At 38.1% G+C, this 22,030-nt stretch overlaps 1 protein-coding gene across 3 annotated transcripts in view; it reads left to right on the forward strand.

Moving 5' to 3' along the window:
* Positions 1 to 22,030, forward strand: part of UBR3 (ubiquitin protein ligase E3 component n-recognin 3) — a 240,437-nt gene that overhangs the window by 201,728 nt on the left and 16,679 nt on the right. For all 3 annotated transcript variants that reach the window (XM_059394142.1, XM_059394144.1, XM_059394143.1), the window contains exons 33-35: positions 13,292 to 13,416; positions 18,702 to 18,809; positions 18,930 to 19,055. In XM_059394142.1, coding sequence (XP_059250125.1) covers positions 13,292 to 13,416; positions 18,702 to 18,809; positions 18,930 to 19,055 — 359 coding nt within the window. The remainder of the gene's footprint in view (positions 1 to 13,291; positions 13,417 to 18,701; positions 18,810 to 18,929; positions 19,056 to 22,030) is intronic.

A 22,030-nucleotide genomic window follows, 5' to 3' on the forward strand; every position in this document is an offset into this window, starting at 1 on the left:
TCTAAAACAGTTTATGGGAAGGGAATTTTTGCAGGTATCTGAATTCTGTTTGTCTTCTTGTTTTATCATTTGCACTGAGCGGGATACCTACAGACTAGTAAATATCTCCCCAGAAGACTATAGGTTCCTTCAATTACTTTTACAAAACTCAACACAAATGCCATTGCATAGAGAAGGTACATCTTATATGAATGAATCCTTGTTTTGTTCCAAGTCCCTAAAAAACATTAATTTCATGTGGTAACCATTTAGTAAATATTTGTTAGATGAATGAGTGATTGTGAGAATCTAAGCATAAGCTGTAACTTTAAACTGACATAGGAAATACTTGGAAAATGATAATTAAGGCAGATAAAATGACCAAATTAGTACTTTGCTACATTGAAAAGCTAAGATGGGGGGCGCCTGGGTGGCTCAGTGGGTTAAGCCGCTGCCTTCGGCTCAGGTCATGATCTCAGGGTCCTGGGATCGAGTCCCGCATCGGGCTCTCTGCTCGGCAGGGAGCCTGCTTCCCTCTCTCTCTCTCTCTCTGCCTGCCTCTCCATCTACTTGTGATTTCTCTCTGTCAAATAAATAAATAAAATCTTTAAAAAAAAAAAAAAAAAAAAAAAAGAAAAAGAAAAGCTAAGATGATGCATATGGTAGCTATTATTTTCCTAAAATATATTACTTCTTTTTAAGCGGGAAAAAAATTGTATGTGGTTTAAAATGAGAGGACGTCGTGTATGAGTATTATTTCTGGGCAGTATAAATGGCTTCCTTCATTTTGTTCTTAGTAGGCAAATTCTGTTGTGTTCATCATTCTATTTAGACATTCAATTAAGTCATGAAATATTCTTTTCTTGACTTTGATGAAACCATCATATTCTGGTTTTCCTCTTATCTCTTTTCCACTTATCTTTAACGTTCCTTTTCATTGACCTCTTCCTCTCACCATTCTTGGAGTTGTTCTTTGTTCCTGCCCCTTCTCAACTTTACCTTCTTTCCCATAACTTCAATTCACCTATTCTCTGATGATTCCCAAATCTCTCACTGCAGTTGACAACTCCCTGGTGAGCTCCAGATCCAGACTCCTGCACATACCTCAAGCTCAGCATATGTAACAATAATTCATTTTCTCCCCATTCAAACTTGCCCTCTTCCTCTGTTTTAGTCATTCAGTTTTAGTGCTACCTTTGTCTGCTCTTTGTTGTACAGTGAGAGACTTCCATCATTCTCTACCAGAGGGCTACCAGATCTTGTTGTTTTTATCATTTAAATCTTTCTCTAATTCATTCTCTCTATCATCATTACTCTTCCTTAGTTCAGGTCACCTAATTTCTCATTTGTGGTACTTTTGCTATCTGTTAATAGGTTGTCTTGCCTGTAATTTTGTCTCGTTTCAATCTTTTTCTCCTAAGAAATAGCAGTGAATATTTTAGATATTTTAGATGGGTCTTGTTTTTTATCCATTCTTTTTTTTTTTAATCCATTTTGATACCTTCTGTCTTTGTATGGAGCATCCTGTCCATTTACTTTCAGAGTGATTATTGATAGATATGAATTTAGTGCCATTGTATTACCTGTAAAGGTGGTGTTTTTGGAGATGTTCTCTATTCCTTTCTAGTCTTTGTTGCTTTGGTCTTTTTCCCCCTACTCAGAGTTCCCCTTAATATATTTTTGCAGGGCTGGTTTAGTGGTCATGAACTCTCTTACGTTTTGTTTGTCTGAGAAACTATCTTTCCTTCCATTCTGAATGACAGCCTTGCTTGATAAAGTATTCTTGGTTACATATTTTCCCATTCAGCATGTTGAATATATCCTGCCACTTTCTTCTGGCCTGCTAAATTTCTGTGGACAGATCTGCTGTGAACCTCTGTCTTCCTTTGTAAGTTAAGGACTTTTCTCCCCTTGCTGCTTTCTCTGTGTATGTTGTGAATTTGGCTATGATATGTCTTTGTAATGGCCAGCTTTTGTTGAATTTAGTGGGAGTTCTCTGTGCTTCTTGGATTTTGTCATCTGTTTGTTTCCTCAGATTAGGGGAAGTTTTCAACAGTAATTTGCACAAACAAACCTTCTGCCCCCTTTTCTCTCTCTTCATCTTCTGGAACTTCTATGATATGAAGGAATTAAGGAATTGCTGAGTTCCCTACATCTACATTTGGGATCCAGTACATTTCTTTCCCTCTTCTTAGTTTCATTATTTTCCCTTTACTTTCTACATCACTGATTTATTCCTCTGATTCATCCATTTGTTGTTGTGGCATCCGATTGACATCTCAGTTATAGCATTTTAAAAACATTTCGGCCAGACTAGTTTTTAGTTCTTTTATCTCTAGTAAGGGATTCTCTAGTGTCTTCTATGCTCCCTCCCCCTACAAGTCCAGCTAGTATCCTTGTAATTGTTGTTTCAAATTCTAGTTTAGACATCTTACTTATATCTGTTTTAATTAAATGCCTGGCTGGCTGTCACTTCTTCCTTTTCTTTTTTTGGGGGTGAATTCCTCCATCTTGTCATTTTGGAGGTCCAAATAAAATAAAATTAAAATAAAGGATGCTAGATCCTAGGTGTGTTTTGGTCTGTTTGTTATGAGAAGGTCGATCTAAAAAATAAAATAAAATGTTTTCTGTATTAAAAACCAAAAAGAAAACAAAAAACCCAAGAAAACCCCCAAAGAAGCTACATCCTGCTTCTCCTAGAGCTGAAACTTTGAAGTGCTCTATGACTGGTAGATTTGGTGTGGGCAAGCGGTTTGTGCTGGTCTTCTGGAGGAGAGGCCTGCTGCTCTTATTCTCAGGTGGACTTGTCCTAGTGGAGATGCATCTGCAGGGTGCAGGGAGGTAGAGCTTGGTGTAAGCAGCTCTGGCTTCCACTTGGTTATGTTTTGCTCACTGAAGTTGATTAGTGTTGATGGGGGACAGAGTTGGGGTGGGGAGAATGGCTTCAACCCACTCTTATTTCAGGACTGAGAGCTCATGCCCATCACTCCTCAGGAAGTCCTCACAGACAAGCAAACAGTTACCCCTCCTTTGTCTCCAGCTTCCATCAGATCCCCACCTTCACCCTGTCTGTGTCCAGGCTGGATGACTGCCATGTGGTAGAGCACCCCTGTATTTTATCTCAGGCAAAGAGTTTTTGAAGTTTCAAAACTTCAAACTTCAGAGACCCCCTGAGGCTGGACCTGCACTGATCCTCTGGGGGCGGATCTCATTGCACTGTGGCTGGTGCTGGTTAGTCCCAGAAAACTGCCACACAACTGCACAGTGGCTTGGAATTTAGAGTAAATCATAGCACAAAGCCACTGCCAAGGTTTGCTGCCCTCAGCCATCTTCTTTGTTCCTGTGCTGCTGAAGAGGGCAGCTCAGTGGCGCCTGCAGGGTCTTTACCCCCACGGAGGCCATATAATCTCTGCCAAATGCACTCCAAGCAGGGGAACTCTTTCTCTCTGTGGGACCCAGGGCATCCTCCGACCATGCTGCCCACTCCCTCCCTTGTCTCCACCCTTCTTCCCTACAGGAGTACCACTAAGGCCATCAGTCGTGACCTTGGTGATGGTGTTGAGCTCTGAAACTTCAGACTCTGCACTTCACTATTTACAAAAAATGCAATATTTAAACTTTCTCCTTTCCTCAATCAGTGGTTTTGGGGAAGGGTTTTTTGGTGCAGCCCCCTGTGTGTGTTTTTATTCTTTTTTACTCTTTTTAAAAAATTTAATTTTGGGCGCCTGGGTGGCTCAGTGGGTTAAGCTGCTGCCTTCGGCTCAGGTCATGATCTCAGGGTCCTGGGATCGAGTCCCTCATCGGGCTCTCTGCTCCGCAGGGAGCCTGCTTCCCTCTCTCTCTCTGCCTGCCTCTCCCATCTACTTGTGATTTCTCTCTGTCAAATAAATAAATAAAATCTTTTAAAAAAATTAATTTTATTTCTCCAGTGTTCCAAGATTCATTGTTTATGCACTGTACCCAGTTCTCTATGCAATATGTGCCCTCCTTAATACCCATCATGAGGCTCACCCATCCCACTACCCGTCTTCCCTCCAAATCTCAGTTTGTTTCTCGGAGTCCACAGTCTCTCATGGTTCATCTCCCCCTCCGATTTCCCCCTATTCACTTTTTCTTTCCTTCTCCTGATGTCCTCCATGTTACTCCTTCGGCTCCACAAGTAAGTGAAACCATGTATAATTGACTTTCTGCTTGACTTATTTCACTCAGCATAATCTCCTCCAGTCCTATCCATGTTGATACGAAAGTTGGGTATTCATCCTTTCTAATGGCTAATAGTAATGGTAATATTCCATTGTATATATGGACCATATCCTCTTTATCCATTCATTTGTTGAAGGGCATTTTGGCTCTCTCCACAGTTTTGTGACTGTGGCCATTGCTGTTCTGAACAGTGGGGTACAGATGGCCCTTCTTTTCACTACATCAGTATCTTTGGGGTAAATAGCCAGTAGTGCAATTGCAGGGTTATAGGGTAGCTCTATTTTTTAACTTTTGGAAGAATCTCCACACTGTTTTCCAAAGTGACTGCACCGCCCTTGCATTCTCACCAGCAGTGTAAGAGGGTTCCCCTTCCTCCATATCCTCTCCAACACTTGTTTCCTGTCCTGTTAATTTTGGCCATTCCAGCTGGTGTAAGGTGGTATCTCAGTGTGGTTTGATTTGAATTTCTCTGGGCTAATGATGATGAACATTTGTTCATGTGTCTGTTAGCCATTTGCATGTCTTCTTTGGAGAAGTATCCATGTCTTCTGGCCATTTTTTGATGCCATTATCTGTTTTTTGGGTGTTGGGTTAGAGGAGTTCTTTATAGATCTTGGATATCAACCCTTTGTAGTATCATTTGCAAATATCTTCTCCCATTCTATGGGTTGCCTCTTTGTTTTGTTGACTGTTTCCTTTGCTGTACAGAAGCTTTTTATCTTGATGAAGTCTTAAAAGTTAATTTTCACTTTTGTTTCCTTTGCCTTTAAGACATATCTTGAAAGAAGTTGCTGTGACCGATGTCAAAGAAGTTACTGCCTATGTTCTGCTCTAGGATTTTGATAGATTCCTGCCGCATGTTGAGGTCTTTCTTCCATTTCGAGTTTACCTTTGTGTATGGTGTAAGAAAATGGTCAAGTTTCATTCTTCTATATGTAGCTGTCCAATTTTCCCAGCACCATTTATTGAAGGGACTTGTCTTTTTTCCACTGGATATTTTTTCCTGCTTTGTTGAAGATTATTTGACCAGAGAGTTGAGGGCCCATATCTAGACTCTTTACTCTGTTCCATTGGTCTATGTGTCTATTTTTGTGCCAGTACCATGCTGTCTTGGTGATCACAGTCTTGTAGTAAAGCTTGAAATCAGGCAACATGATGCCCTTAGCTTTGTTTTCCTTTTTCAGCATTTCCTTAGCGATTCGGGTCTTTTCTGGTTCCATACAAATTTAAGGATTGTTTGTTCCAGCACTTTGAAAACTGCCAGTGGAATTTTGATCGGGAAGGCATTGAAAGTATAGATTGCTCTGGGCAGTATAGACATTTTAACAATGTTTATTCCTCCAGTTCATGAGCATGGAATGCTCTTCCATGTTTTTGCGTCTTCTTCAATTTCTTTCATGAGTGTTCTGTAGTTCCTCGAGTACAGATCTTTTACCTTTTTGGTTAGGTTTATTCCCAGGTATCTTATGGTTCTTGGTGTTATGATAAATGAAATCGATTCTCTATAATTTCCCTTTCTATATTTTCATTGTTAGTGTATAAGAAAGCAATTGATTTCTGCACATTGATTTTGTATCCTGCCACATTACGGAATTGCTCTATGAGTTCTAGTAGTTTGGAGGTGGAGTCTTTTGGGCTTTCCATATAAAGTATCATGTCATCTGGGAAGAGAGAGAGTTTGACTTCTTCTTTGCCAATTTGAATGCCTTTTATTTCTTTTTTGTTCTCTGACTGCTGTTAGTAGGACTTCTTGTACTTTGTTGAACAATGGTGGTGAGAGTGGGCATCCTTGTGGTGTTCCTGATCTCAATGGGAAGGCTGTCAGTTTTTCCACATTGAGAATGATATTCGCTGTGGGTTTTTTATAGGTAGGTTTTATGAAGTTGAGGAATATTCCCTCTATCCCTTATACTTTGAAGAGTTTTTATCAGGAAAGGATGCTGTATTTTGTCAAATGCTTTTTCTGCATCAATTTAGAGAACCATGTGGTTCTTGTCTCTTCTCTTATTGATTTGTTCTATCACACTGATTGGTGAATGTTGAACCACCCTCGAATCCCAGGGATAAATCCCACCTGGTCATGGTGGATAATCTTTTTAATGTACTGTTGGATCCTATTATCTAGGATCTTGTTGAGAATCTTGGTGTCCATATTTGTCTGAAATTTTTTTTGATGGGGTTTTTTCCTGGTTTGGGGATCAAGGTAATGCTGGCTTCATAGAGTCTGGAAGCTTTCCTTCTGTTTCTGTTTTTTTAAACAACTTCAGAAGAATATGTATTCTTTCTTCTTTGAATGTTTGGTAGAATTCCTCATGGAATCCATCATGTCCTGGACTCTTGTTTTTTTGGAGGTTTTTGATCACTCCTTCAATCTCACTACTAGATACTGGTCTTTTCAGGTTGTCAGTGTCTTCCTGTTTCAGTCTTGGAAGAAGTTTATAGGTTTCTAGGAATGCATGTATTTCTTCTACGCTGCTTAACTTGTTGGCATATAACTGTTGATAATAATTTCTGATGATTGTTTCTATTTCCTTGGTGTTGGTCATGATCTCTCCCCCTTCATTCATAATTTTATTAACTTGGGTCCTCTCTTCTTTTGGATTAGTTTGGCCAGTGGTTTATTAATCTTATTCTTTCAAAAAAACAACTTCTAGTTTCATTGATGTGTTCTATCATATCTCTAGTTTCTAACTCACTGATCTGTGCTCCAATCTTAATTATTTCTGTTCTTGTGCATGGGATTGGCTTAATTTATTGTTGATTTTCTGGTTCTTTAATGTATAAGGAGAGTTGGTGTATTCGGGATTTTTCAGTTTTTTTGAGTGAGGCTTGGATGGCTATGTATTTCCCCTTAGGACCACCTTTGCCATATCCCGTAGGTTTTGCACCAATGTGTCTTCATTCTCATTGGTTTTCATGAGCTGTTTAAGTTCTTCTTTGATTTCCTGATTGATCCAAACATTTTTGAGCAGGATGGCCTTTAGTTTCCAAGTGTTTGAATTCTTTCCAAACTTTTTCCTGTGGTTAAGTTCCAGTTTCAAAGCATTGTGATCTTTATCTTCTAGTCTTCCCTCTCCACTCCCTTAGGGAGTCCCAATAATTCTGACACTGGAAAGCTTCATGGTGTCATTTATTTCCCTAATTCTGTTTTCATGGCTTCTGTTTGTTCCAGGCCTCCTCCTGATCCTTCTTTTCTATCAGTTTGTCTTCTAGATCACTAATTTGATCTTCTGCCTCATTTACCCTAGCTGTTAGAGTATTTAGATTAGATTGGATCTCATTAATAGCATTTTTAAGTTCTGCCAGATCAGCTCTCACTTCTGCCCTTAGAGATTCTGTGTTGCCACTAATGGTCTTCTCCATCCTAGCCACTGCCTGGATAATTGTTACCCTGAATTCCAGTTCCCCACATGTTGGTTTATGTCCACATCCAATCCGTGGCAGAGGTCATAGTCTCTGAATTTTTCCTCTGTGGGGTGTTCCTTCTCTAGTCATTTTGGTGAGAGGTGGTTGAGGGAATGTATATATCAACCCACGATCCAGTCAAGGTGCACCTTGGAAAGTTTCGGAGCAATCGGAAGGCACCACCGAGAGAGAGAGAGAAAGAGAAAGAAAAAAGAAAAGACCCAACCAAAATGAGCCCCAAAAGTAAGATTTATAAGATATGTAAACAAAAATGAACAAACAAAAGACCAACAAAAGTAAAAGAAAAAAAGAAAAAAGAAAAACCCAGCCAAAATGAACCCCAAGAGTAAGATTTATATAGTACAAAACCAAAAGTAAATACATAGAAACACTGACAGAAGAATAAGATGAGAAGGAGGTTATAAACTCTTGATGTGTGTGAGAAAGGTTATTTCAGTTCTTCCTGGGTGTATCTTGTTATTTTTGTTATTGGGCTCAACTTTCCAGAGATGGGGGGAAATTAAAACTGGTTTATATATAGGGGTAGTATTGAATAGGGAAAAAGGATTACCTTGAAGCTTATATCTATATATATATTTTTTTTTAAAAAAGAAAAAGAAACACAGGTATATATATGAAAAAAGTTCAAGTTAGAAAGTCATTATGTTGTATTAAATGTCTAGTTGTAATGGTAAGTAGATTTAAAAAAGAAGAATCGTGAGAACAAATTAAAACAAAAAGTTGTATCTATGAAATATACAGGTTTTGAGACAATACTGGGAGCTTAATATATTGTTTTCCCCTGATTTTGGGGTTTTACAGTTTTATGGGGACCCTGTGGTTATTGTCCTCTTGTTCTTTTGGCTTGTCTTCTGGAGGAGGGGCCTGCCCTGTTGTTTTTTAGTTAGTCTTGCTTGGGGTGAGTCACTCTGCCCTTTTTCAAGGGGCTGGGCTCTGTAGAAACCGGTTTTTCAGGCTTTTGTTCTCTGGAGGTTTTTGTTCTTTGGCGACTTTTTGCGGCTTTTTGGAGGGTTAGCGCAAAGTAAACTGTGGGCATCCAGACCAGTGCCTTAGAGAGAAGCCTCAGTCTGCTCCCCTCTGGATGGTCCAGAACACACAGACCCCCTTCTGGGTACTCCATTGAATACTGCAATTTCCCACAGGTGGTGTGCACTCCCAGCCACCATCTCAGTGGTCACCCGAGGCCCCCGCTTGTCCCTGTACCCCCGTGCCATTAAAACTGCCATGATATTGGTCTGGACAAGCCTGATGCCAGTGGCTGCCATTACCGGGACCACTGTCTGGAGTCCATGCCCTTGTCAGGTGCACTCAGACCTCATAGCGCAGGTCACAGAAGGCTGAGGGTTCAGGAACCTCTTGCAGAAGCCTGCGTCAGGCTCTCTCAGGCATGGGCAGGGATGTGCACAGCCCCAGTTGTGATGGAAGCAGCAGAAAGCCATGGCCTCAGGGACCACCAACTGGGGCCCCCACCAGGATCTCTCAGACATGGGAGGGGGGTGCCGGCTGTGACTGCCCTGGGACTGTGGGCTTAGGTCTGTGCCTGTGGCCACCTGATTCCACCAATTGCGCCTTTACACCCTTTGTTCTTTTTGAGTGCTTTTAACCAGACTCCAAGTTAATGCTGGTCTCCAAGCACAGGGCACTTTCGTATTGGGGTAGTTCTTTCCAATGGGTCGCTTCTGGTGGCTTTCTCCCCCTTCTGTTTATTTCTGATATCAGTCCCAAGTGCTCCCACTCCACTGTACCTCTCCACTGGTGTCTTCGGCTCCTGTAGAGATCTAGAAGTGTATAATCTTACATCTCAGGCTGATTTCATGGGTGTTCAGAGTGTTCTGATGGATATTTAGCTCAATTCAGGGGACTGGTAGAACCAGGATCTCCTACTTCTCAGCCATCTTGCCCCTTCTCCTTCTCTTTCTTACTCTTTCTCTCTCTTCATTCTCTCTCTTTTGCTCCTCTCTCTGCAATCAGAGCTCCTACCCCTCCACAGCTCCCATGGCTCTTTTCTCCCCAAGATCAACTCTGCAGCTCCTGCCTTCCTTGAGTTGGTTACCTTTTCTGCTTGTAGACATGTAGCTTTGTTCTGTCAGTCCTCAGATCGACTTCTTGGGTATTCTGAATGACATTTGGATAGATTGATATTTATCTAGCTGTTTTTGAGGTAAGAAGCAAGCTTAGGGTTGCCATACTCTTCCACCATCTTAACCTTAAACCAACAGTGAATGTATTAAAATGCAAATATCATATCATTCTCATGCGTGAAGTTCTTCAGTGGCTTCCATTATTGGCCAGTCTAGGGACTATAAATCAAATGCCTATAGATAATCAAACAAGTAACATAAATATTAATATTAATAACAATATATTTACTGATTGCCATTGCTGTTTACTGTTTTAAGCATTTAAGTATAAACCTTATTTCACTTAATCCCTTTAAGGTAGGTGAGATTATTATCTCCATTAAATAGATGAAGAAATAAAAGCAAAGTGTATTGCTAACCTGCCTAAGATCTGAAGAGTCAGAGTTAAATCTAGACAGTTTGGCTTCATAGCCTAAATTCATTCTTAACCATAATGCTATGTACTTGACTCCTTGTGAAACAGTCTTTGGTTTGATATAATCAGGGGTGGAAGACTGTGACAGTTCTCTAGAATGTATGCTTGGCTGAAGAGGACAGTTATCACTCAGCTTCAGATCATTGTTGACATATAAGAATGTGTGTCCAGTGTTGTCAGATCTTCCTGTTTTTTGAGAATAAGGGGAATTTGAGACTTCTATAAGAAATATCCTTTTTTTAAACATCAGTAACTAAAAACTAAACAGGGTAAAGGCAAACCAGATATCTCTGTAGGCTGCAAACAGGTAGCCTGTAGTTCACAGCCTTTCATTTTTAGCACAAAGATTCCTTTTCTAGCTTCATCTCTCAAAAATCTCTACTTGTATTCCGGTTACACTGGATAGTTTACAATTCTTGTAAATCTTGGGCTTTTCCTGTGCCCTCATAGAAGTGACTTCATCTGTCTGGAATCCCCTTTTCCTTACCCCTCCCTTTCCCTGCCTTCCTTATTAAATGGCCTATTTCTCTTTATTATTCAAGACTTAACTTTCCTGGTTGGTACAGGAGGTTTTACTTTTTTTTCTATGCCCTGTCCTTATCTCCATTAGTTCCTCCTCTTATTTCCTCCCAGTATACCATGTGCATGTGTGTAGTCATCTGTCTGTCTCTTTCTCTCTATTCAGATTGTAAGTTCTTATTGTCTGAATCCTGCATGTGTTCATCACCTAGGTGTTAGGACATTTAAAACATTTGGCTTAAAAGCACAGAGGAAGAACACTGATGGACTCACATTACCAAACTGTAGATTTGAGGGTAGTCGTGGGAGTTATCAGAACCAGGGCTCTGGATGCTGACAGGGTTTTTGTTGTCTTGGGTCTCCTCTCTCTGTGAGTCTGCTTCATTCAGTGTTACTTTAGACAGTCTCTGCCATGGACCAGGGGCTCGTCCAGGCTCACATCTTTATACCTTCCATTTACCTCTAGTTAGAAAGATCCCAGATGGGCACTCCAACTTGCTCAGCTATGTCAGGTTCCCACCCCAACCTACCAACATGAGTCCAAGGTAGTGCGTGTGTATATGTGCATACACATACCACTCACTCACTCTAAAATCAGGAAAAATTTTCCTTAGTAAGTGAACTTAAGTTGTCACCTGACCAAGAATTAGCCAGGCTCTGAGGAAGGAAAGAGTGTTTCAACTTGTACAGAGACCCAGTAGAAGGATACCAAATACTTCTTTTGGAGGGGGGGCAGGGGTTGCTCAGCCAGAGCTGGGCCCGAGGCAGAACACCTGCTTCATGGTGCTAGGTTTGCAGCCACAAGCTCTGAGCTCCTGGAGAGAGAAGGCACAGGACAGTCTGAGTAGCCCTGGCTCAGGAAGGGAGCAGGCTCCCTGGGGACCCTGTTGCTGAGTTGGGGAGCTGGGTCAGACATGGGGAGGCAGACAGATGTGGAGTCACCACTTAAAGGTGCCCAGATGCTTCTTTTATAAGGATCACGGCTGCTTTTTAAAAAAAAAAAAAAAAAAAAAAAAAAAAAAAAGTAGATTGCAGGGGGTTAAGGGATGATGCACATAAATCATCGTGCAGGAAAGAGTTAACATAAAAGGCTTGACATAAAAGTTTTGCAAGGCCTTGACTGGCATCTGGCATCTGGGAACCACGATTTGGGGAGGGTCTCCATCATTTCCAGCATCCATAGAACTGATGAGAGTGGCTTGCTGTGTCTAAACTGTACAAACAGTGGTTTATGCTGAACATACCTGCTTTCCTCGTGGAAGTTTAGAACTTTGATATGTGCTAGAACTTTAATATGTGCTAGAGGGTGCCTACGTAACCTGCCCCCAGTGAAAACCCTGGGCACTTTCTTTTAAATAGCTTCCCTGGTGTCAGTTTCTCACATGCTTTCACAGTCTATTGTTAGAGGAATTAAGCATGCCCTGTGTTACTCTACTGGTGGAGAACTCTGGAAGCTTCATCTGGACTATGCCCAATGTACCTTTTGCCTTCTCTGATTTTACTTTGTATCACTTGCTCTAATAAATCATAAGACCATATGCTGAGTCTTATGGGTCCTCCTAGTGCATCATCAGCTTGGAAGTTGTCTTGGGGACCTCCAACACAGCTCTTTAATCTGGGATTATAGGTGTGGGCAAGAAAGGTTAGAAGCCTGGTCCGGCTGGTCCGGGATGTTGGAACTGACTTGAGAGAGTTATTAAAAGTAGAATTGATAGGACTTAGTGATTGTTTTCATGTGGGGAGAATAAAATAGGAAAGTATCAAGGATATCTAGAGGTTTCTGACTTTAGCAACTAATTAAGTGGTACTACCCATTTATTAGTGGAGCAGTGTCAACAATAGAAGGAAACTGAACCTGCAGTAAAATGATCTGTGTGGATTCAAGTTCAGACCTGGGTGCTTTTTAGCTTTGTTAATAGAGGCACATCCTTTTGAAACTCACATGTCCAACTGAGACTGTTACGAGGCTTGGTTGAGGAAATTTCTAAATTATTAGCTGGATGTAAATATTATGATTTTTGAGCTATCATTTATTAAGTACTGAATATGTTCCAGAAGTTACCAGGCATTTTATATATTGTTACCACTGTTTTTGCATTGTTATAGTTTTAAATTGAATTTTTAAACTCAGAGTACCTAAAATATTGGTATTTCCTTTTTTAAATTTTTTTTTTAGAAGTTCTGTATTATCTATTGTATTCTTTATAAGGTTTATATGGTACTAGAAGTGGGTGAAGTGTTGGTTTTAAACACTAGCTCCTAGACAGTGTTGTTAATCACATAATGTCCAGTAAGGGGATTTGCCAACATTACACAGCTATTCAAGGTTGAGTGACATCAGCACTCTGGTCTTCTAAAACAGAACACACTTTACACTATGCTAAATGCTTCTCATTTACATATTCTGTGGATGAATAAAGGAATGTTGCTTTTAGGGTTTCAGATCAATTGGCAGCAAATATAATATCCCATAATCTCATTTTATTTACTACTTAAATGTTGAACAAAACCAATTACATGTTTGAAGAAAGACATATACTTGTGAAATGGTCTTGAGTACAAAATGTCTAGATTTCAAAGAAATAATGATCTTCTCTTTCTCTTGTAGACCATTTCACCTGCATTGTGAAGGTGCTTTTTACCCTTCTATACACACAAGCTCTTGTGGCACTTTCAGTTAAATGCAATGAGGAAGATAGGTCAGCCTGGAAACACACGGGAGCTCTCAAAAAGGTTAGTGTCTTGCCTGACTTTGTCATTTAGTGGTTTGGTTAACTCATTTAAGTTGGGGGTGTGAATAAATGAGATTTGGTGTTTGAAAGGCAAACTTTTGGAAAAAAAAAAACTTTTGAAAAAAATTTATTTTGAAAAAGAAAAAAAAAACTTTTGAAAAAAAAGTATTTCAATTGAAATGGAGCACCTTTAGGTTAAAAAAGTTAAAAATGTTTCCCTGATCAATGAGGTCTTTTGCATCTGTCTTTAAACCTTGGCCTTTTTTCCCTTTTCTTTCTTTCTTTCTTTAAGATTTTATTTATTTATTTATTTATTTGAGAGAGTGAGGAAAAGGTCAGAGGGAGAAGCAGACTCCCCATGGAGCTGGGAGCCCGATGTGGGACTCCATCCCGGGACTCCAGGATCATGACCTGAGCCGAAGGCAGTCGTCCAACCAACTGAGCCACCCAGGCGTCCCCTTTTTTCCCTTTTCATATGGGAAGTTTTGTTTTGCTTTTGCTTGCAAGTCTTAAACTTATAAATTATAAATTATAATTTAGAGAAGTTATAAAAATTGTGCCAGCCTGTGAGCAAGTAATAAAATATCTGCAGACTTACCTATTTTACTTATTTGTCATCTTTTCTTCTCCTTGCTCCTGTTTCCAATCAATCCAAAGATGGGTTTCGACTCATCACTAATGAATTAAAAATCCTAGCCTTTTCTTAATTATGCTTCTTCAAATACTAATTTTTCCATGCTGAAAAAACACATAAGTGGGAAGCCGGGGTGGCTTAGTCAGTTAAGCATTCGGCTCTTGGTTTTCACGCAGGTCATGATTGCAAGGTTGTGACATTGAGCCCCATGTCTGGCTTCGTGCTGGGTATGGAGCCTGCTAAAGATTCTGTCCCTGTTCCTCTGCCCCGCACCCCTCCCCTCTTCAAAAATATACATGAGTTCTTAGCAAATTTAAAGTTTTCTGGTTAAAATTACATAAACAATTTAGAAAAAGTATGCAAGTTTAGTTAAACCTAAGTGTTTTCAGTGACTTCAGAACGAAAGTGATACTGTAGAACTAAAGAACTGACTTAGTGGTTTGGCTGAGGCATAGGTAAAATAAGAAAATTAATTCAGTGTTTATTGGGGAAGTTGGTAGGAAAAAATAGTAAGTGCAATGTTAATTAAACCTATTGATTGGTTTATAGACCCTTCAAGAGGTTTTAAACCTTACTGAAAGGTTTGTATTAAAATTGTATCTACTTATATCAAAGGAAAGTAAACTTACACATGAACTGAATTCAGTATAGTCTTCACTTTTATACTAGCTTACTCACAAACCATGATTATATATACAAAAATTTAATATAGTATCACCAAGTTCATTATGTCATAATTAGGGGTATTGGTTTTGGCTTGAATGCTAAGCTGAGGTCCTGCCACTAAATAATTCATTCTTGGATAATTTTACCTTCTATAATTATCTTTCTTTTTTCTAAATACTCTTTCTAGTTTTTTCCATAATCTAAACATTTAGATATATAGCAGATTGTAAATAATAGCAACAATAATATTTACAAGTAGTGAAACATATCATTGTGATTTCTGTAACTATTCTGCATCATTCATTCCTTTTTAAAAGTTTCCTTCTTCTTTTACTTCCTTCTTTCACCCCCTTCTTTACTTCTTTCCTTTCTTCATTGAGTCTCACTTACTCATTACATTCCTCATTTTCTTATCCTTCAGATACGATAATTCCAATGAAAACAGATTTTTACCAGCTCTAATCTGGTCCAGGGCCATAAAAATATAGGTACTATGTATTTTTAAAGGATAATGAAGTTTTGTTGTGCTGGAAAAATCATTATTACAGTTGATATAAATTGTTTTCTTTTGGTTGGTGGAATTTCTGTTAAAAGACTATATTGGGATTTCATAACCTGAGGTCCTTTCCTTTCCTTTCATTTCCTTTTGTTTTGTTTGTTTTGCTGAGGAGTGGGACCATAGCATCCAGCATATTCAAAGGGCCTGTCACTTGCAAAATTTGAAGAACTACTATAATTTAGACAAAGTATCTGCCCCACACATAACTGTTACATGTCTCAACCTCTGATCCTTTTCTTCATTTAATCCATATATCTTTGCCATCTCTCCCACTGGATTCTCTCTTTTTCTTTTTTCCCTTAAGATTTTATTTATTTATTTGGGAGAGAGAGAGAGCACGAACAGTGGGAGGAACAGAGGAAGAGGGAGAAATAGACTCCTTGCTGAGCAGGGAGCCTTACACAGGGACCCTGGGACCATGACCCCAGGGGAAGCAAGACGCCCAACTGAGCCACCCAGGTGCCCCCTCTTTGGATTCTTTTGATCTTAATTCTAGTCTTTCACCGATGGCCTCAGAAATACTCCTCTTAAGCTTTACAACCTTACTTGTAAATTCAAATATTGCCTATTTAATAATATGTTCTCCTATGACTTCTTATGTATGAAATAAAATTATTTTCTTATCTAATAAATCTGGCCAGAAGTTCTCCATAAAAGAGTGAATATTACATTATATTTGACTTCCTGATCTCATATAGTTCCTGCCATGTATGAAAGAAGTGCTTAAGGTATATTTTGATAATAATGACTTAAAAGCTGGTATCACTCTGTAACTCACTTGGATGATCTGAACATCATTTATTTTTATTGGAGGGTATTTTCCTCATAAGTTAGAAGGTATTTGACTTGAAATACTTCTCTGTTGTTGTACTATAAATCTCTTACTGAAGGGTATACTGAATTTAGGAAGCCTTTAGGCTGAATTGTTTATTTTTAGAAACTTTTTTTTTTTTTTTAAAGATTTTATTTATTTGACAGAGAGAGATCACAAGTAGGGAGAGAGGCAGGCAGAGAGAGAGAGAGGAGGAAGCAGGCTCCCTGCTGAGCAGAGAGCCCGATGCGGGACTCGATCCCGGGACCCCGAGATCATGACCTGAGCCGAAGGCAGCGGCTTAACCCACTGAGCCACCCAGGCGCCCCGAAACTTTTTTTTTTTTTTAAGATATATATATTTTTTAATTTATTTGTCAGAAACAGAGGGAGAGAGAGTGAGCTAGCACAGGCAGAGAGGCAGGCAGAGGCAGAGGGAGAAGCAGGCTCCCTGCCAAGCAAGGAGCCCAATGTGGGACTCGATCCCAGGACCCTGGGATCATAACCTGAGCCGAAGGCAGCTGCCTAACCAACTGAGCCACCCAGGCATCCCTAGAAACTTTTTTTTAAAAAAAGATTTATTTTGGGGTGGGTGGTGGGGGAGAAGCAAACACCCTGTGGAGCTGGGAGCCGGACGCGGGACTCCATTCCAGGTTTCTGGGATCATGACCTGAGCTGAAGGCAATTGCTTAACCACTGAGCCACCCAGGCACCCTATTTTTAGAAACTTTAATATGTCACATTGACATATTAAAATGTCAGCAGCAAAATCATGGTAATATTATCTCGAGTCTTCTGCATTTTGAGTTTAAGTGAATTCTGCCTATTTAAAAACAGCTCTGATTAAATTAATTTTAAGAACATAATGTATTGCTGTTTTAAATTTAGTGGTATATTAATTGTTGTGAATTATATATAACCTATAGGTCATCATATTTGGCAAGTGGTCATCCGCTTGGTTAATTTGGCAAGAGTGGGATGGATCACATGATTTAAAGAGTGCAGTTATAGAGTCAGAGGACTGTTTTTGTAGTTTAGAAGCAGGGCATGATAACACTACATGGCTGAATGATATGACAGTAAGAGGAGTAGTTTAAAGATAATACAAAGAATTGATTATCTAGACAAGTTCCAAGGTCAAAAACTCCAGTGCTACCAAAATAAATTCTATCAACTAGACAGCAGGTACTTATTGCTCAGATTTTTGTTATGCAAAGGGAAACATATAAAATACAAAGTATAGTTCCTGACATTTTGGAATTTACTGTCTAGGTGAAGAGAGCACAATTACCCATGAGAAACAATAGAAAAACTAAGTATCATCAAATAACAAATTCTGTAGCTCAGACAACTAGTGCTTATCGGACTGTCAGGATGAGCATATATCCTAAAAACCTTATTAACATAAATTTGAATTTACAAATAGCCATTATTTCTTTCTTATAAAAAGTATAGCATCATTAAGCTTAATTAATTTGTAAACAGTTATTTAATATAAGTATCTATACATTCTTTAATAAGCATTATCCTATATTATTTTTACATTAAATTGTTTTAACAAATCCTGTTCAAGGAATTCAAGGGAAATTCTAAAAGAAAAAATTTATGGTCTGTGGTTTCTTCCATTTCATGCATGTATGATTTTGCTATTGTAATGAGTATATGTATATATTCCTTCTGTTGGCTTTTTTCACATCATATTATGAACATTTTTTCATATAGCTCAAATTTGTCATATTCACTGCCTATAAAATATTCTTTTGAGTTGAGACGGCATAATTTAGATAGCATGCTTCACTTGTTGGTCATTTCTGTTTTTCAGTATTATAGTGCTGCAGTGAGTGTCTTAAGTGTTTAGTTATTTTTTTCTTTTAGATTATATCTCTAGGAAGAATTTCCAGGAGTGGAAATTACTGGGTCAAAAGATATGATTTACATATGTTCATTTACACATACATTATGTAATTTACGTCTGTCTTTTTTTTTTTTTTTAAGTTTTTATTTGTTTATTTGACAGAGATCACAAGTAGGCAGAGAGGTAGGGAAAGAGAGGTGGGGGAAGCAGGCACCCTGCCGAGCAGAGAGCCCAATGTGGGGCTTGATCCCAGGACCCTGGGATCATGACCTGAGCTGAAGGCAGAGGTTTTAACCCACTGAGCCCCCCAGGCGCCCCACATCTGTGTCTTAAAGAAGTATTGGAGAGGCGCCTGTGTGGCTGTCAGTTATGCATCTGCCTTTGGCTTCTGGGAAGCTCCAGGTTAGGCTCCCTGCTCAGCATGGAGCCTGCTTCTCTCTCTCAGAGCCTGCTTCTCCCTCTGCTCCTACCCTCAATTTCTGCGTGTGCTCTCTCTCTCTCAATCTCTAGCAAATAATAAATAAAATCTTGAAAAAGTCTTGAAGAAATAAAGAAGTATTGGGATAGTTTTATCACATACCCAATTTCATTGTAAATCTAGAGGTGTACTGTTGTACACAGATTTTGAGGAATTGAAGTTTACATTTGTGAAAAAAATGTAGTCACCATTATACCTCTACTTATTAAAAAGTCTTCTTTCCAATGTAATTTTTTTCTGTAATTTTCATTGACTGATGGAACTAATTTTTCATTTTTTCCTAGAATACAAGTGATGCAGAAAAGTCTTATGAAGTGTTACTGAGCTTTGTGATAAGTGAACTATCTAAAGGAAAGTTATACCATGAAGAGGGCACTCAGGAATGTGCAATGGTATGTTCTAGATGTAGTGGTTATTTGTTAAAAATTTAGATATTGTTGCCATTATGAATATAATTTTTAAGCTTTATCTATTACAGAATAAATTGTTCAGGTTCTCTTTTTTAACTTTAGGTTAGCCCTGTTGCGTGGTCTCCTGAATCCATGGAAAAATACTTACAGGACTTCTGCTTACCTTTTCTCAGAATCACCAGCCTTCTTCAGCACCACCTTTTTGGGGAAGATTTACCTAGCTGCCAGGTATAATTTGGGGTAGAGAATAGGAAGTCTTGTTTCTACAATTAATTAATTTTTTGAAATATACTGACATGTAGTATAATACATCTATATACAGAACTGTTATATAAGTATGTTAGTCTAACTCTAAGGAATAAATATTTAGAACATTTACTATTAATGTTATTTTTTTATTTGCTAGTATTTACTCACTTTTATGATAATATTACTAATACTTGATACTTGAGCACTTTTGTAGAATAGTGATAATGCCCAATACTTGAACAGGACCATAGTATTCATATTGATATATTTATTGTTATTTTTATTATTTGATATATTAATCACTGATTGTCATCTGCTTTTATTATCCTTTTAAAAGTTATGTTGGTCAGAAAGCTGTTTGTCTGAAGACATGATGGCATTTATATAATTTTAGAACAGGAAAATGTTCAATTTGTAGATAGTTATGTTGAAAACTTGGAAACACGAATTATCACTGGTTGAATCTGTTTTATAAAACTGGTTGATGTGAATAGGCAAGAAAGTGGCAGAATAGAGAACCAGAAGGTAAGTCAGTGAAACTGCTTATAGGATTATACTCCTGACATTATCTGTCATCTGTTTCTAGGAAATTTGATACGGGAATTAAGACATTTATCACATATATGGTGTTTGAAGCCTGCAGTACATCAGAATTAAGCAGTTGATCCTTCTTTCTCTCTTACATAATTGACCATTGCATTAAATAGTTTAGATTCTTTGCTTTTTTAAAGTGATTTAAGATAAACTCTGCACATTTATCCTCAAAACATTTAAAGTTTATGGATAGTGAATAAATTAAAAATGTTCCATCCATTAGGTATTCTCTTTCATAGTTATTTTTAAATTTCAACTTAAATTTCCTTTGGCCTACAGTAGTTCCCCCTTATCTGCAGGGGATATGTTCTAAGACCCCCAGTGGATGCCTGAAACCAGGGCTTGTACCAAACCCTACATATACTGGTTTTTTGTTTTCTATACATGGATACATATGATACTATAATTTATAAATTAGGCACTTTAAGAGATTAACAATAATAATGGGACATATAACAATAGATACATATAACGATATACTATAATAAAAGTTATGTGAGTACAGTCTCTCTCTTAAAATATTTTACTGTAGTGTACTTACCCTTCTTGTGATGATGTGAGATGATAAAATGCCTGCATGTTGAGATGAAATGAATGATGTGTATGCATTGTAATGTCGAGTTAGACTACTATTGGCCTTCTGACCATATGTCAGAAGATGGATCATCTGTTTCTAAACTACAGTTGATACCAGTAACTGAAAACACAGAAGGCGAAACTGTCATGGGGGGGGGGTGGGTAGGGCAGGGAACCACTGTATGAGCACCCTCAGGCATGGAGATTAATAGAAAAAAATCTACTGCCTCCTTCATTAACTTTTCTCCATTCATATTTAAAGGCCATAGGTTATGATTCTTTGTGTGCTTATTGCCTTATATGGTTTATTTTGTCATTTGGTTTTTTTGTTTATTATTAAGGTATTTTTATCCCATAAGTTGGAAATTATCCTGAAGCAGAAGCTCTTGAACTGGGCGTTGAAAGCTGGCTGGGGGTTGACTGTGATGCTTGTAGTAGCATACCAGGCATTTGCTTAGAACAGGAAAGAAATGCATCAATTAGGAGGCACAAAAAGAAACAATGCTACATAGTGTTAGAAATAGATTAAAGTAAAGTTGTAATGGATCTTGAATTTCACATGAAGGAATTTGGACCATTGAAAAATTTGAGACCAAAATGTGACATGATTCAATTTTTATTTTAGTATATAATTTCATTCTAAAATAAGACCGATTTGGGGATATGAGGAATGGAGACTGGGAACAGAGAAGCTAGTTGGAGAGAATAGGGAGAAATTAGAGATTTCAGAAATGGAATAGTCAGGATTTTAGTTGAACATGTAGGGAGTCCAGGAAGATGAGTCAGACTGTACTAGGGTTTTGAGCCTGGGAGCCTTGAATAATAATAATAATTTTATAATCCATAATCATAAATAATTTTATAATCAATTTATAAATTTTCTTCCAAAATCCTATAAGATGATAGATTAGAATTACTTTGAACATGTAGTTTTAAGGCATTGAATATAGTTTATATGTCCATTCAGGTCTTCTTTTAATATTTTTTATAGAACTTTTTAAAATTGTCATTTTAAAGTCTGGAGCGTTCTTTATAAAGTGAATCCTAGAGGCTTTGTGGTTTCAGTTTCTATCTAAATGATGTCTTATTTCTATTGCACATTGATTACTTCTTGCTGGAATGGAATAATACTATTGATTTTGGTGTGTTCTTGTGGCTGGCCACTTGCTGAATTCTCTTATTGGTTCTAATAGTTTGTCTGTTGATTCCCTTTTTTTTTTTTTTTTTTTTTTGGTAATTTTGTTTTATTTTTTTTCGGTGTTCCAAGATTCATTGTTTATGCACCACACCCAGTGCTCCATGCAATATGTGCCCTCCTTAATACCCACCACCATTGCCTGTTGCTTCTTTTAGATATTTTATGTAATTATGATCATATCATCTGAGAATAAGGACAGTATTGTTCCTTTTCTTCTAATCTTTATTTTTCTGTTCTTGTCGCAATACATGTCCAGTTAGAATTTTGAGCAGTGTAAGTAACAGGCAGCATCCATTTTTTCCTGCCCTATCCCAAAGAGAATTCTTCTCAAGTTTTCTGTGCATGCCTTTGGTTTGTGTTTGAATTTAATATAATTAAATTTTTTAATATTATAAGTGGAATCATTTGAAATTTTATTTTCTAATATATTGCTAAAATGTAGAAATCCATTCAGAATTTTTGAACATTAATCATCTACATTTAACCATTTTGCTAATAAATTCAGTAATTATTTCTAATAGCCAGGAGACTCTTGAGTTTAACAATAAATTTTTAAATTTTTTTAAATTTAAAGCCAGTGATGGCT

The sequence above is a fragment of the Mustela nigripes genome, chromosome 3 (assembly GCF_022355385.1).
Source record: "Mustela nigripes isolate SB6536 chromosome 3, MUSNIG.SB6536, whole genome shotgun sequence".
In the NCBI taxonomy this organism is placed as follows: Eukaryota; Metazoa; Chordata; class Mammalia; order Carnivora; family Mustelidae; genus Mustela; species Mustela nigripes.